General features: G+C 40.3%; 1 protein-coding gene across 8 annotated transcripts in view; it reads left to right on the top strand.

Moving 5' to 3' along the window:
- Window positions 1-16,510, top strand: part of syne1b (spectrin repeat containing, nuclear envelope 1b) — a 367,683-nt gene that overhangs the window by 208,522 nt on the left and 142,651 nt on the right. For all 8 annotated transcript variants that reach the window (XM_087289683.1, XM_087289682.1, XM_087289680.1 and 5 more), the window contains 12 exons: window positions 112-2,272; window positions 2,857-3,194; window positions 3,273-3,417; window positions 3,513-3,731; window positions 4,863-5,131; window positions 7,623-7,788; window positions 8,078-8,233; window positions 8,388-8,540; window positions 8,763-8,945; window positions 11,124-11,261; window positions 11,679-11,864; window positions 14,133-14,255. In XM_087289683.1, coding sequence (XP_087145809.1) covers window positions 112-2,272; window positions 2,857-3,194; window positions 3,273-3,417; window positions 3,513-3,731; window positions 4,863-5,131; window positions 7,623-7,788; window positions 8,078-8,233; window positions 8,388-8,540; window positions 8,763-8,945; window positions 11,124-11,261; window positions 11,679-11,864; window positions 14,133-14,255 — 4,237 coding nt within the window. The remainder of the gene's footprint in view (window positions 1-111; window positions 2,273-2,856; window positions 3,195-3,272; window positions 3,418-3,512; window positions 3,732-4,862; window positions 5,132-7,622; window positions 7,789-8,077; window positions 8,234-8,387; window positions 8,541-8,762; window positions 8,946-11,123; window positions 11,262-11,678; window positions 11,865-14,132; window positions 14,256-16,510) is intronic.

Genomic DNA, 16,510 nt, shown 5'->3' with positions numbered 1-16,510 from the left:
GATAAAATCGCATAATCTTACACAGTGACTATTGTGATCAACAATTAAAATTGTGCAGTCTGAATGGGCCTTAGAAACTTTTGAGACGTATTATTCTTTGATGTTTTATAGAACTGATGCTGAAAGTTCATCTGATCATCTGGAGGCTCTTCGGAAGCTCTCAGTTGTTCTTAAAGACAAGAAAAGCACACTTGAGGATCTCAAAGAGCAGAAGCAAAAAGTAATGTACCATCTAAACCTGGATGACAAAGAGCTGGTAAAGGAGCAGATAGGCCACTTTGAGCAGCGATGGGCTCATCTAGAGAGCCTCATTGAGAGGAAGATCCAGGACTCCATTTTGACACTTGAAGACATGGGGCAAGTCGAGGCCCGTTTGAGGGAAGCTCGTGAATGGGCCGAGGAGCAGCAGCCGACTCTGTCTGAAGCCATGAAGATGAGTCCCCCACCGGAGCTAGCGCAAAGTTTCCTCTTTGACCATCTCAGTATATGCAGCGAGCTGGAAGCCAAGCAGCTTCTGCTGGCCCAGGCGATGGGTGATGCAGACAGAGTTTTAGCACATCTGGGGCTAAATGAAAGACAAAGACTGCAGCAGCTTATCTCAGAGACGCAAGCAGAAGTAGAGTGCTTGAGCGTCAAAGTAGCTCAGCGTAGGAAACACCTTAGCAAGGCTTTCACCGAGAGAACACAGTTCTTGTTGGCTGTGAATCAAGCGATTACCTGGGTCCAGCAGAATGAGAAGAAAGCACAAGCAGAAGAGTACATAGCCCTTCTTCCTGACGACCTTTCAAAGCAGGTGAGAACATGCCGGAACATCCAGAGCAGTTTGAGAGCCTACCAGAGTGAGCTGACCTCCCTGTGGTCACAAGGCAGGGATCTGATGAAAGATGCTTCTGAAGAGGAGAAGACAGAGATGCTTCATAAGCTCCAAGAACTGCAAAGTATCTTTGAGGTTGCCCTGCAGAAGTGTAGCCAGAGGCTTCAGGACCTGGAAAAAGTGTTGGTGACTAGAAAATACTTTAAGGCAGATTTGGAGAAGATATGCCAATGGTTGAAACAAGCCGATATTGTGACCTTTCCAGAGATAAACCTCATGAACGGAGATGCAGAATTATGCTCACAGCTTACAAAATACCAACAGATATTGGATCAAGCTATGGAATTTGAGAACCTCCTGCTAACTGTGCAAAGGACAGGTCAAGAGATACTTCCCACTCTCAATGAAGTAGACCACTGTTACTTGGATGAGAAATTGATTGCTCTTCCTCAACAGTACAATAATATCTTGGGACTAGCTAAAGAGAAACAGGAGAAAATACAGCAAGCCATTCTTGCCCGACAAGAATATGCCTCCTTCATTGATGTTACCCACAAAGCACTTAAAGAACTTGAGGAACAGTTTCACAGCTTGGGGACGCAGCCAATCGGCCTTAAGACTGAGGAAGTTGTAAGCCTTCAAGCTGACTACAAAGCCCTTCTGGAGGAGCTGACCAATCTTGGGCAAGCTGTCGGTGAACTTAACCAAAAGAAAGAAGGATTCCGAAGCACCGGTCAACCTTGGATGCCTGAAGAAATGACGCAACTGGTTAGCCTTTACAATGGACTCAAAAGATTAATTGAACAGAGGGTAGAACACCTTGACGACACTCTTGAATCTTTCGAGGACCATCAAGCCATGGCTATGCAGGTTGACTCAGAGCTGAAAGCCACCAAAGAGCAACTGGTGAAAGTCAATGCCGAGACACAGTCGGCTGAGGAGAGGCTGAAGAATTATCATGCCCTAGCTGCTAGTCTTCAAGGTGCCAGCTCTCACCTCACTCGACTGATGGAGCAGATGGATAACCTGGTATCCCACATGGATACTGCTGCACATGAGGTTTCAAAACAGCGGGTGACCTCTTGGCAGGAAGAGCTTCAGTCCTTACAGTCATCTGTTGGAGAGCTTATTGTGGAGTGTGAGAACAGGTTCGTGCAGAGTAAAGACTTTGAAACTGAAGTCAATCGGACCTTAACCTGGCTCCAACAAATCAAAGATGAACTTGGCTCTGAGGTGGTGGTAGATGTCAAAGTTGAGAAGGTCCAGGAAGAAATCCGAAAGCAACAGATCATGCAAGAGGAAGTACAATCAAGGCTGAGGATAGTGGCAGCTTTGAGTACAAGAGAGAAACAGAAATACACCAGTGCCAATGAGCTTGTCCCTGCTCATGTGGATTCGAGTCTACAAGAGATGGCCAAGCTGGAGGCTGATGTTCAGCGTGCCCTCAGCTCTAAACAGGCAAGTTCTAATGCAAACTATCAATGGAACCAAAACTACTTGTTAAAGTATAAACAATCATAGTAATATGTTTTGGATATTAAGTATACTTTACACAGGTGAGTGAGCTTGATAAACCACCTATAGGACACTCCTCATCATATGCACTAGACATTGTCTTATAAAACTATTGTGATAAAAATATTGTGCAGGTCTGAGTGTACTTAATGCAATTGAGCGAGCTTGACACATCCCCTGTAGAAGGCACAGTCATTTCCTCTATATGTACCAGACTTTCTTATAAACACTGCATGTTTCTGGGAAAATGTAGTCAATTCTAAGTGTACTTATTGCAGGTGAGTGGACTTGACAAACCACCTGTAGAAACAGTCTTTTCCTTTCCAAATGCTCTAGACACTTTCTTATAAACGTGTATATTTAAGTATGTGTACTAAAAAAATCAGTTAAAAAAACTAAGGCCTGTAGATGCATCGTCCAACGTGAAATGCCAGTGTGTTTACCAAGTGTTTAACTACCTAAGCCTGCAAAACTTCCTTATTCAGCCAATGCTAACTCACTAATGAATCCAATTGTTTCTTTTGTAGATTACATTAGAGCAAGCTCTTGTCTTGTGCCAGAAGTACCACTCCAGAATGCAAGCAGCATGTGAGTGGCTTGAGGATGCTGTGGGCTTTTTGCAGCAGGCCAGTCTTGGGGTGGATGTAGAGAACTACGAGGAGTGTCTGAGGCAACAAGAGGACATCATGGCCACTGAGCAAGAGTTCCTGGGGGTTCTCGAGGAGCTGGAATCTCTGCCACCGCAACTTGAAAACCTTGTCAACCCTACAGCCAAAGAGCAGCTTCGACTGAGTGTGGAGTCTGCACAGCAAAGAGGTGTGGAGGTCAGAGACCAGCTGCAGTGCCACCAAGACGTCTTAAACAGGTTCAGTTTGGTACAGATTTATTATATTGTATTGAATTAAGAATACGATGCTAACGAAGACCAATGTGATTTTTATAGCTGTGTTGCTCAGTGGAATTCTTACCAAGAAGCCAGACAGACAGTCATTGAGCTGATGAATGAGGTGGAGAAGAAGTTAACAGAGTTTTCCACAGCCAAGGCTGCAACAAACCAGGAAGCTGAAGAGAAACTTAGGAGCCATAAGGTGAGCTTTGCATGCAAAATTGTGTCTCTGAGAAAAAGAAACAATCTACATGACCATAATAATCCAAGTAAAATGCTTTCATATATACCCCGCAGTCCTTAGTATCAATGGTGAACAGTTTCCAAGAAAAATTGACCGGTCTGGAGGAGCAAGCATCCCAGTTAGAGCAGATTGGAAGTGACGCCAGTAAAGCAACTATAAGTCGATCCATGACCACCGTGTGGCAGCGCTGGACCAGGTTACGCAGTGTAGCACGAGGCCAAGAAAGGGTGCTGGAGGACACGGCCCATGAATGGAGGACTTTCAGAGAAAAGGTGCAGTTCCTCTCTGTATGATGTTATGATGTTCTGGAAACTGAAGGTGCCATAGAGTGCATTGATGTAATATGTTAAATTGTTTTCTGATATCTACATAGGCTTAGGTAAGTTAAAAATAATCTAAAAATGGTTTTGCTCATTTATAACTATTGAAATCACCAATAAAATGAAAATATTGGTTTTGACCATATTTCTAAAGGTCATGAATATTTATGAGTTCTGCTCTGATGCTCTGCAGCTCCTGTGATTGCCTGCTGACACATACAAACATGTAAAGTATGATGTGCTCTAAAACAGTGGTCCTCAACCACCGGGCTGCAGACCTGTACTGGTCTGTGGATCAATTGCTATGGGGCTGCTCAAGAAACCATTAATTATTTTAGTTTTAATTATTATCTGAGTCTGAACCAACTTTTATTTATTTTTTTCTTTTATTTTGAAAAATGATCGTATTCTCTTGCTTACATCTTGGTCACTTGAGTGGCTAAATTTTATCCACAAGCACCTAAATGAGTAAGAGCGTACTCACATTATGTACAGTTGGCATGAACTGGGCCAAAGCATGCTTGTCCCCCCTCCTTTCTCCCCCGAGGGCCTGCACTCACTTTATATTCGGGCCTTGGCTCGCTTACGTCTTCGATGATGCACTGTTCAGTAAGTGTTCTCGCTTAGCACAGTAGAGATTTCTTTAGTTATAACGCTTTAGTCGTTTGATATGCAATGACACGCAGTCAAACATTTCGCCGAACAGATCAGCCACTTTTGACGCTCATAAACAATAATAAAGTCCTTGTGCTACAGGAATTAGGAGGTTTGCTGAAGGTGCGCAGCTGTCCTGCAGTGAGGGGTTTGTGTATTTAATAAACTACGACAGTTTGCGTTCATTGAACAGTAAGAACGATTAATAAGTCCGTTTGAAACAGTCCCGTAAAAGTCATGTCTTGCTTTCAGTTTCGGGCTCAGGCACGTTTTGCAGTCACACACAAGTGTACCGCGCCAAAGCCCAAGTGAACCGCGCACACCTCTTCCAACCGGGCCAAGCATATATATTCAACATATTGAACAAATAAGAAACAAGCACTAGGGCAAACAGGTTTTTGTAATACAGTGTTATGTTATGTTGTCCAGATGATGAAGGTAAGATCTCTAACGGAAGAAGTGAAGGGCCGTGTTCCTGATTGCACCGCTGAAAAAGCCTCCAAAGCCACACTGCAGTCACATCTGGACCAGTACGAGCTGGTTAGTCAGGATCTGGAGAGGGAGCTGTCGTCTCTAACTCTCCTGAGACAGTACGCTCTTAGTCTGCTACATGACGTGGAGGTGTCTGTGCCAACGGCTGATCATGAGCAGCTGCCAAGTCTGAAGGAGATCAAAGCTGTGCAAGATCAACTGGAGAGGTCTGTCATGTTTTTCCAATCTGATACTCACAAAATGTCATAAAAGGCAACTGTTTTTATAAGATTTCAAGAAATGGCGACAAGATGACAGGTCTGTTGTGCAATTCATGATGTCATTCATGTGTCTACAGTAGCCAGTGTAATGGCAGCTAATGCAGATTGTAAAGATTGTATGCTAGGGCTGGGTGGTATGATGGTATATAGCTACCATGAAATAAATTGTCAATTGTGATATATTGGTCTATTCTGCCAAAAGGAGGTAATAATATCTGCAACAATATAATATCTGCAAAAATACGATATTGTGGATTCCTACTATATTTATACAAATAAAAGAAAGGAAAGTGCTAGACGCATTCTTTTTTTTCTTAGTTTATATGTTGTAACCCTCTGTAAATCTAAGTAAACTTACTGGCCACTTTTTGAGGTACACCTTACTAGTACCGGGTTGGACTCCCTTTTGCCTGTATACTTCATGGCATAGATTCAACAAGGTACTATAGATATTTCTCAGAGATTTTCGTCATTGACATGATAGCATCACGCAGTTGCTGCAGATTTGTCAGCTGCACATCCATGGTAATCTCCCATTCCACCACATCCCAAAGGTGCTCTATTGGATTGAGGTCTGGTGACTGTGGAGGCCATTTTAGTACAGTGAGCTCATTGTAATATTCAAGAAACCAGTCTGAGATGATTCACGCTTTATGACATGGTGTGTTATCCTGCTGAAAGTAGTCATCAGAAGATGGCTACGCTGTGGTCATAAAGGGATGGACATGGTCAGCAACAATGCCCAGGTAGGCTGTGGCGTTGATACAATGCTCATTTGGTACTATTGGGCCCAAAGTAAGCCAAGAAATTATCCCTCACACCATTACACCATGACCAGTAGCCTGAACTTTTTAACCCAGGCTCATTGTGGAAATGTAGTTCCGCGGACGTTTCTGGAGACCGAGGAATACGGAATACGGCTGCAGTTTTTGTTTTTACGAATCCGCGAGAGGCCGCTGTTGTGCGCTTTTTCGCACCTCAGACGCCTCTCGCAAGTGTGGTTCCCGCCCACGCTGTTCTCGCGTGAACCCACCAGAGGCTGCTGTCCGACTGACCGGATGATTGACTGCGCGACCGGGCAATCTCCGACCCGCCCTCCTCCTTCCCTGAACCCAACCAATTTTGCCGATTGACCTGCCCCCCTGCTCGCTTCCCTAAACCCGAGCAACAGTTTACAAAAGCCGTCCCAAAAAATAAAAGCCACTATTTTTTTTTTCTACTGCGTTTCCGGATTTCGCCGCGTTCTCACCCTGTCACGAAACTCGTTCACTTAATTTTTTGATTCTGTTTTTTTCTTACCTGATTGCTGGAACCGCTCGAACACGGTGAGCTGAGTGGACAAACGGGTTGCAGCTGGGAAGCCCTCCACAAGGAGGTAAGGCAAGCGCGAAAGGGAACAGCGTCACACCGCCCCGCAGCGTTGGTTTGAAAAAAATAAACGCAGCCGTACGTACCCCCCGGGACGTATTCCGCTGTCTCCAGAAACGTCCGCGGGACTTCGTTTTCAGAATGAGCTTGGGTTGGAACTTTTGATACAAGGCAGGATGGATCCATACTTTCATGTTGTTGACGCCAAATTTTGACCCTACCATGCGAATGTCGCAGCAAAAAATCGAGACTCATCAAATCAGGCAACATTTTTCCAATCTTCTATTGTGCAATTTTAGTGTGCCTGTGCGAATTGTAGCCTCGGTTTCTAGTTCTTAGCTGACAGGAGTGGCACCCAGTGTGGTCTTCTGCTGCAGTAGCCCATCCACCTCAAGGTTGGACGTGTTGTGTGTTCAGAGATGCTCTTCTGCATACCTCGGTTATGATGAGTAGTTATTTGAGGTTCTGTTGTCTTTCTATCAGCTGGAACCAGTCTGGCCATTATCCTCTGACCTCTGGCATCAACAAGGCATTTGTGCCCACAGAACTGCGGCTCACAGGTTATTTTCTCTTTTTTGGACCATTTTCTGTAAACGCTAGAGATGGTTGTGTGTGAAAATCCCAGTAGATCAGCAGTTTCTGAAATATTGAAACCAACCTGTGTGGCACCAACAACAATGCCACGCTCAAAGTCACTTAAATCTCTTTTCTTCCCTATTCTGATGAGTTCGGTTTGAACTGCAGCAGATCGTCTTGACCATGTCTACATGCCTAAATGCATTGAGTTACTGCCATGTGATTGGCTGATTAGAAATTTGTGTTAACGAGCAGTTGGACAGGTGTACCTAATAAAGTGGCTAGTGAGTGTGAATAAATATCATTAATGTGAAATTCAATTATTCATATATATTCAAATATTTTCGATCATACCACCCATCCCTGGTGAATGCTAACAAGTTTAATTTATGTGTAGTTTTGCTTCCAAAATTGGCTTGAACCAGCACTGATAATTGGCATGTAGATGCAATAATGCCTGGAGGTTTATAAATTTGATCTGTGTCTCTTGTAGTCTCCTGCAGAAGGCCAGGGCAGGAAAATCTCGGGTTCAGCAGGAGCTGTCAGACAGAGAAGGTGTAGAAAGAGGACTAAGTCTTGTCAAGAGCTGGATCCAAGACTCCAGAGAGCTCCTGCTGAACCCCACGTCTGACTTGGACATTCTGTCTCAAGAACTGGAGGTGAACTAATTAATATGTGAAACCGTAAACAGGATTAAACTACATTGATATGACTGCTTTGATTATTTAATTAGGTCAGATGAGCAATTATAAGCTTGAGCATGTTGCATTGGGATGCAGCACTCATTGCATCTACAGTATAAGCTGTTAAGTTTTTTAACTATAGTGTGTGATTGTGATATTGCATGCATAAAAAATCTTTGCTTAATGTAAATAGTATACAATATGTAGTACATGTGTTATTATACTGTAGCATCAATCTCTTGTCTAAATTCGTATCATTTTGCAGGTGATGCACGGAGAGCTGATCACTCACCGTCAGAATGTGGACAAACTCGCAGAGCAGCAGCAAAGCAAATACTTAGACCTGTACACTATTTTACCATCTGAGATCTCAATGCAGCTTGCTGAAGTATCTCTGGCGCTGGGATCCATTGAGGATCAGGTACATAATTACTCTTTTCATTGTTTTTAAAGTGCATTAATAGCTTTGTTAAATCATAGCATACAACTGTTTTGAATAATTTGAATTGTTATACTTTATCAATACTTTGTCAATACTTTATCAGCAGCATTAATTAAATAATTCATGTCTGTAGGTTCAAGCCAGGGAGAGAGACATCCAGAAGTCTAGAGTAATCAAAGAAGAGTTCAACTCCAGAATTCATGATGTATCTGAAAAAATGAAGGCTGTCTCTACTGCTCTAAAGGAAAAGGCAACGGATATTGATCAGGCCAAAGATGAGGCCAGAGTATGTAATACTAATAATCTATATTTTGAGAACATAACCATGCCATACAAATAACTAATAAGTACTTGTTTTATACATTTTTATTAATCTGTTTTTGACAACAAAGATACTTTGTACATTAATCAACATTCCTCAAAAATGCAAATCTACTTAGTTGCTGTCTAGTATTTTGACCAGATGTTATAGGCCTAGAAATCAACAAAAACTGACCTGTATTTCTAGCGTCTCTGTGATGAACTTGACTGCTGTGGAAGAACTCTTGCTGAGCTGGAGGCTGCGGTGCAGGATTTTGGTCGCCGTAACCCTCTGATAGCCAGACAGCTGGCTGATGCTATCGCTAAATTACGAGAGATCCATCATCACACTCTTCGACTGGCTGATTATAAGACTATATGGCTAAAGAAGGTAGGAAGATTTAGTTTTATTCACAGATTAAAGGGATAGTTCACACACAAATATTCTCACCCTCCACTTGTTCCAAATCAAATTGTTGTTGTTTCTTACATCTGTTGAGCTCAAAAGAAGAAATACTCAGGAATGTAAAAAAAACAGCCATTGACTTTTTTAGGAATGCATGATATATCAGTGGCCATATCAATATCGGCTGATAAATGCTATTTTTCTTGATCCAATGACAAAATTAGGTTGACATCTTTAAGCCAAAGAATATTTTTATCAATCATCCTATAATTTGGCTACCAGCCAAATCCTAAGAGTCATCGGCTATCGTTGCCGGTCAAAAATTTCATATCGGAATATCCCTCGTATTTTTTCTTATCTTTTTTCTTATTTTTACATCCCTTGTATTTATCCTATCGTTATCGGCTTCCGTTATCACTTAAAAATTCGATATTGGTACATCCTCAGTATTTATTCCTATCATTATCGACTATTGGTATCGGTCAAAAATTCCATATCGCTACAACCCTAGTATTTTTTCCTATCATTATCGGTATCGGTCCAAAAATTCTATATTGGTACATCCCTAGTATTTTTCCTATCATTATCGGCTATCGGCTATCGGTATTGCTCAAATTCCATATTGTTACATCCCTAGTATTTATTCCTATCGTGATCGACTGTCTGTATCGGTTAAAAATTCCATATCGCTACATTCCTAGTATTTTTTCCTATCATTATCGGTATTGGTCAAAAATTCCATATCGGTACATTTCCAATATTTTTTTTCCTATAGTTATTGACCATTGGTATCTGCCAAAAACTCCATATTGATACATCACTAGTATTTTTTCCTATCATTATCTGCAATCGGTATTGCTCAAAAATTCCATATCAATACATCACTAGTATTTTTTCCTATCGATATCGGCTATCGGTCAAAATTTCCATATCAGTACATTCCCAGTATTTTTTCCTATTGTTATCGGCTATCAGTCAGAAATGCTATATCAGTACATTCCCAGTATTTTTTTCCTCTTGTTATCAGCTATCAGTCAAAAAATTCTATATCAGTACATTCCCATTATTTTTTCCTATTGTTATCGGCTATCGGTATTACTCAAAAAATCCACATAGGTAGGTACATCCCTAGTATTTTTTTCCTATTGTTATCAGCTATCGGTCAAAAATTCCATATCAGTACATGCCTATATTCCTAGTATTTTTTCTTATCGTTAGCGGCTAACGTGTTGGTCAAAAATTCCATATAGATACATCACTAGTATTTTTTCCTATCTTTATCAGCTATCGGTATCGCTCAAAAAATCCATATCAGTACATCCCTAGTATTTTTTTCCTATTGTTATTGGCTATCGATATCGTTCAAAAAATCCATATCGGTACACCCCTAGTATTTTTTTCCTATTGTTATCGGCTATCGATATCGTTCAAAAAGTCCATATCGGTACATCCCTAGTATTTTTTTCCTATTGTTATCGGCTATCGATATCGTTCAAAAAATCCATATCGGTACATCCCTAGTATTTTTTTCCTATTGTTATCGGCTATCGATATCGTTCAAAAAATCCATATCAGTACATCCCTAGTATTTTTTTCCTATTGTTATCGGCTATCGATATCGTTCAAAAAATCCATATCGGTACATCCCTAGAATATTTTCCTATCGTTTTCAGCTATCGGTCAAAAATTCCATAACAGTACATCCCTACGTTTTTTCTATCGTTATCGGCTATCGGTCAAAAATTTCATATTGAAACATCACTAGTATTCTTTTCTTATCGTTATCGGCTATCGTATATGTAAAAAATTCCATATTAGTACATTCCTAGTATTTTTTTCAATCGTTATCAGCTATCGTATAGGTAAAAAATTCCATAGTACATTCCTAGTATTTTTTTCTTATAGTTATTGGCCATCGATATCGGTCAGAAATTTTATATTGATACATTCCTAGTATGTTTTTGTTCCTACCATGGATGTCTATGGCTGTTTTTTTTTTAGAATTCTTCAGTATATTTTGGTTTGTGCTCAACAGAAGAAAGAAAATCATAAAACCAATTGAGTGTGAATAAATGTTGCGGAAATCTTTGGGTGAACTACTCCTTTGAATAAAAAAAACCTATTGAATGCATTACCTCACTTTTTATCTTTTATTATCTCAAGGCTGATGCACATCTCGATGAGTACAATGAGATGTTTGAGTTCATAGTGAAGTGGACAGACCGAGCCAGGAGCCTGGTGAAGGCCAACATCATCTGGAACTCTTCCTCACACCTGCAAGAGCAGATCAGGATGTATCAGGTGAACTGACATCCTTTATCAGTTACCTCCAACCTCCAACTGTCCTCGTTACCTCTAATTAAAAAAAAAAAAACTTAACTTACCATCGCTTTTCCCAAATCTTAGTCCAGGATATCTGTTTTATTATGTTGTCAGCTGTTCATAATTTTGGCTTAAACCGTATTTGGTATTTTGTGCAGGAAAGAAAAATAAAATTTAATTAAATTGTATAAATTGTCTACCAGCCTTCAAATTTATTTTGCAAAGAGTTATTGGCTATCGGTATCGGTCATTTTTTTGTTCCTGCTATGGGTTTCTATGGCTGCTTTTTTCATAGAAAAGAAAGAAAGAAAACTTGCAAAAAAGAGTTTACATTTTTATATCAATACATTTTTGTTATTGCAATTTGTTTTTTGTTTTGTAATATCATGTTTGCAGGCTGTTCTGCGTGAGTCACGTGAGCTTCATGGTGACCTGGACTCCATGCAGGAGAAGGTGGAGATCCTGTCTGAGACACTGCAGGTGGAGGCAATGGGACAGCAGGTGTCAGAACTGAGCCGTCACACGGAAGAGCTAGAGCAGAGCATCAGATCACGACTGCAAAGTCTACAGGATGCAGCAAAGGTTTCAGCAGTTTATGCTCTTTATCAAAAATGCCCAAACTATATAAAGATACCTAAAGGTGGTATATCTAAAGATACCTAAAATGTATCCCAGGCTGGAAGGGCATCCGCTGCGTGAAAATGTGCTGGATAAGTTGGCGGTTCATTCCGCTGTGGCGACCCCGGATAAATAAAGGGACTAAGCCGAAAAGAAAATGAATGAATGAATAATACAATTCAAGTATTTTTTTTTATGTAGTTTTTTAAAAAATTTTAATAAATTTGAGAATTACCATGACAATTTTAATGTAAAAATAGTGTTAATGTAAATAATAGTTATATTTACCTCCGGCCCACTACCCTCAATCAGTTTGTTTTTTTGGCCTTTAATAGGAAAAAGTTTGGGCACTCCTGCTCCACATATCATCTTATTCTTTCTAAATTGTTTAATTCTTCCTCAGATTTTAATATTTAAAGACAAATTCACACAAAAATTTAATTTAATCACCCTCATGTTATTCCAAAAATCTGAGACCTGAAATCTTAACGTCGCAAATTGAGATATTTTCTATGAAATCTGAGAGCTCCCTCATTCTCCATAGACAGCAAGGGTCACAAAATAACCGATTAACGGTAAAACCGAAAGGGTGCGTTTTTAATTCATTAATGATATCAGTGAAACGATTAAAAAATATTATTTTATATATTTTTAAAGTTTGGCTGCATAAGGGGCCGATCACACCGAAAGCACTGTTTGCATCGAGAGGTGCATCTTTTGAATGGTTTACTAATGGCCACGAGTGTTCTGCATGCTGCTTTTGTGCCCTGCACACCTCGCGTTTCTGCCATTGTCCAAAGTGTGCTCACAGTTGAAATAAAAGTTAACACTGAGCGGAAAAAGTACGTTACGCGAGTCGCATCTTTCTTATGCTTCAATCAAATGAAAGCAGAGAGGCGGGGTTTCAGATTTTCACTTTTTTTTTAAATAGCCTACTGTACATAGCCTTATCTACGAATCAAACAGATCCAAAGATTTTCCAGATTTTTGCTTAATGATAACTCCGCACCAAACTGAGGCTTTCATTTTAAAGCTTATAAAACAGGTATACAAATTATTGCAATATTCTATGTAAACAACAAAATTTTTATATGCTAAAGTAGCCTATATTTTACAAAAAGCCAGCATATGTGCCTCGTCAATGTCTTTGATCACACGCAGCGCTGGCACATGAACCACGATTGAAAGAGCAAATAAAAGCACACAAGCTCTAAGGTAAAACCAGACACTCAAGACATGATCTTTAATGACTCGGATTAAAAATGCTGACAGAGGTTTAAATGCATATTTTCAGTGGAGCTATCGATTTGAAGTAGACTACTATTTTTATTTGACGAAAAACAAACGTATGATTAGACAAACAGCATATACCAGTTCTTAAAAAGGGTTCAGTCAGTGTTTTCATTTTGTAATCTACATTTTTAATTTAAGTAAAAAAAAAAAAATTGTCCTGCCCTAGATATTTCCCATTCTTTTTATTTAGTTTATTCTTTTTTCTATGCTGTTGGAAACACTGCAGGTGTGTGAAGAAGCTCTGTTGTTCTGTATGCTGTTGTTCACATGTGTAAATAAATCAGTATTTTAAATCGCAGTATTCAGTGTGTCAGACACAAAATAGACACGTCAATTAGTTTATTTTTTTATTAAATAAGGATTTAATATTAATCTGACCAGTCTGACCTGGAGGGTTGTGGCGGACGAAGGACGAACGTGAAAAGCGGGGGGTTGGGGTGGACGAAAGTAAAGAGGGTTGGGGAGTCGCAGAAGAAAGTGAACAGCGGACAGGGGAGGAGAAGGATCCGTAAAATGAGGTGCCAGTTTAAATGTCAGAGGTGCCGGATTTGGATTAGGTGTGTTTCGGCACAAATTAACTCACTTATATAAATATGTATGTTGCTGAATCTAACTATACATCGCTTTGCTTATAATAAACACGCACCTTGATTTCATTCAGAGGACTTTGTTAAACACAGTTTTTATTAAGTTTTTTGGCACAGAAAAACTTTGCATGATGTTTTGATGAGTTTTGAACATTTCGGAGCCTGTTACTGTCTATTGAGAATGAGAGAGCTCTGAAATTTCATCAAAAACATCATTTTTGTTCTGAATAATTGAAACAACCTGAAGGGGAGTAATTAATGAGACAATTTTCGTTTTTGGCGTGAACTAACTCTTCAATAGTTTGTGTTATATATAGTAGCTCAGCATGACTGATTTTGGGGTTTGTTGTAGGATATGGAGAAGTTTGAGAGTGAAGTGAAGGTCCTACATGTGTCTCTGGACCAGGTTCAAGCGACTCTCACGTCTCCTGAACTGGCCCGACTGAGTCTAAAAGAGCAACTTGCTCAAAGACAGGTAAAGTCTGTTCAATTTAATCTTGAATGAGCTGTTTGTGTTTGTAATTCCACACATATATACGATCAATATTTTTTCATTGCTATTGTTACTTACATAAAATCATCACATTTTTAGACCAAATTCATACATTTTGCAATTTAGTTTCTCTTTGGAACTGTATCTGACTTTGAGTGTTTTAATGTTTAATTATTATGCTAAACTCCATTTAAAAAAGAATGTATTATGCTATTGTGGTCATCCCTTCAGAGACCACCTTTCAAAATATGAATGTCTCAAATATCAGCTTACTCCTACTTGAGAACTCATCTAAAATGTCTCATGACCAAAATTTACAATTTGTTATTTAGTGTTTGGCATAAAACAGGAAAGTTACACACTTTTTAAGCAAGCAAATGATGAGACCTATGTGACCCTGGACTACAAAACCTTATGTTGCATAGATATATTTGTGGGGGAATAGTATCAGTGCAGCCCGGATAGATCCAAGTGGGAGGGATTACACCGCAATAGACTGGGTAATGTGGGTGTGAGGCACTTACAATGCAAGTAGGCTGGGTGTAGGGTTAGTGTAAGTGTAGTAGACATTAATAAAACTCAATAGATTACTGTGAGGTTGGGTTTAGGGTTGGGGTAGGTGTAGACGGTAATAAAACAAAACAGGTTACTGTGAGGCTGGGGTAGATAGACGGTTATGAAACACAATTAGTTTGTACTCTGTGTCATGCACAACAGTGATCTCCAACCCCGGGCTGTGGACCAGTACCGGTTTGTGCATTAGTTGGTTCCGGCTGCACTAGAAATCATGAAATATTTCCGTTTTATTTATTATAGTCTGAACGATCTTTTATTTTGAAAAATCTTTTATTTTGGCCATATTCTCTTGCTTACATCTTGGTCACTTGAGCACCAAAATTTAAGCCACGATCACCAAAAGAAGTAAGAGACAGACATCTTTGGAAAGTTTCTTTGGGAAGGGGAAAAGGCCTAGTAAAGGACTCGCAGACTGCCTAGGAATGGATCTGCAACCCATGTCAACAAATCAGGTGAATCCACCATGACTGCGCAAAAAATAAATTGCTGAAGATCGTAAATGATGGCAGCCGTTCACATATCACATCTTTTCCGCATTCGTTATTTTCAATGGAGCTGCGTGGCTTGTGCACGCATATTGAGAACGACACATACAAGTTTGCGCGGTGCACCCAGTTGAAAACATCTTCAGAATGCTGCGAGCGCACCGCAAGTCACGTAACAAGAACTGACCGATCAGCTTCATCATTTGTGTGGAATATACACATTTTGGTAGACTAATTATCTCAGAGGTGATGCAGTGGCGCAGTAGGTAGTGCTGTCACCTCACAGCAAGAAGGTCGCTGGTTCGAGCCTCGGCTGGGTCAGTTGGCGTTTCTGTGTGGAGTTTGCATGTTCTCCCTGCGTTCGCATGGGTTTCCTCCAGATGCTCTGGTTTCCCCCACAGTCCAAAGACATGCGTTACAGGTGAATTGTGTAGGCTAAATTGTCCGTAGTGAATGAGTGTAAATGAGTGTGAGTTTCCCAGAGATGGGTTGTGGCTGGAAGGGCATCCGCTGCGTAAACACGTTCTGGATAAGTTGGCAGTTCATTCCGCTGTGGCGACCCTGAATTAATAAAGGGACTAAAGCTGCAGTCACACTAGAATTTGAGCATGCGAAATTCTGTCGTACGGCGCTGCGAAAAGGGGCGAATTAAACAAGATTATTAGACGTTTTAAAAAGCGAGCGACTGCTCCATGTTTTACATTTCTGTCCAGAGATGTCATGTTTTGTCCCTCGATTGGTCTCAAGCAGTCAAGTGATCCGATTTCGCAGGTTAGAGTTTACCAAGCTTGAACTTTGCACTGCAGCAACCTCCGAAACTTGACGCATGACCCTGCGTTTCCGGTCTGACGCATTCGCGTGCGTATGAATGGAAGTGTATGGGAGGAAAAGCCCAGTGTGATCGCAGCTTAAGCCGAAAAGAAAATGAATGAAAAATTATCTCAGACGGACATTCTAGTGCTTTAAATTTTTTCCGAAAATAAAAGTTTTATCAGCGTTACATCAATGCTTTGTCAGCTTGTCATCTTCTGAGAAAATAGTTCATGTTCGCCTAGCAATTTACATACACCTACCCTCCGGGCCATAGTAAAACTGTCAAGCGTTGACCGGTCCATGATGATGAAAAGGGTGCAGAACACTGATATACATTCAAAAATGAAAACTCCATGAGGTTTG

Source organism: Danio rerio, chromosome 17 (genome assembly GCF_052040795.2).
Source record: "Danio rerio strain M-AB ecotype USA chromosome 17, GRCz13ab, whole genome shotgun sequence".
In the NCBI taxonomy this organism is placed as follows: domain Eukaryota; kingdom Metazoa; phylum Chordata; class Actinopteri; order Cypriniformes; family Danionidae; genus Danio; species Danio rerio.
The sequence above is the reverse complement of the archived record's forward strand: the minus strand, read 5'-3'. Positions and strand labels throughout refer to the sequence as shown.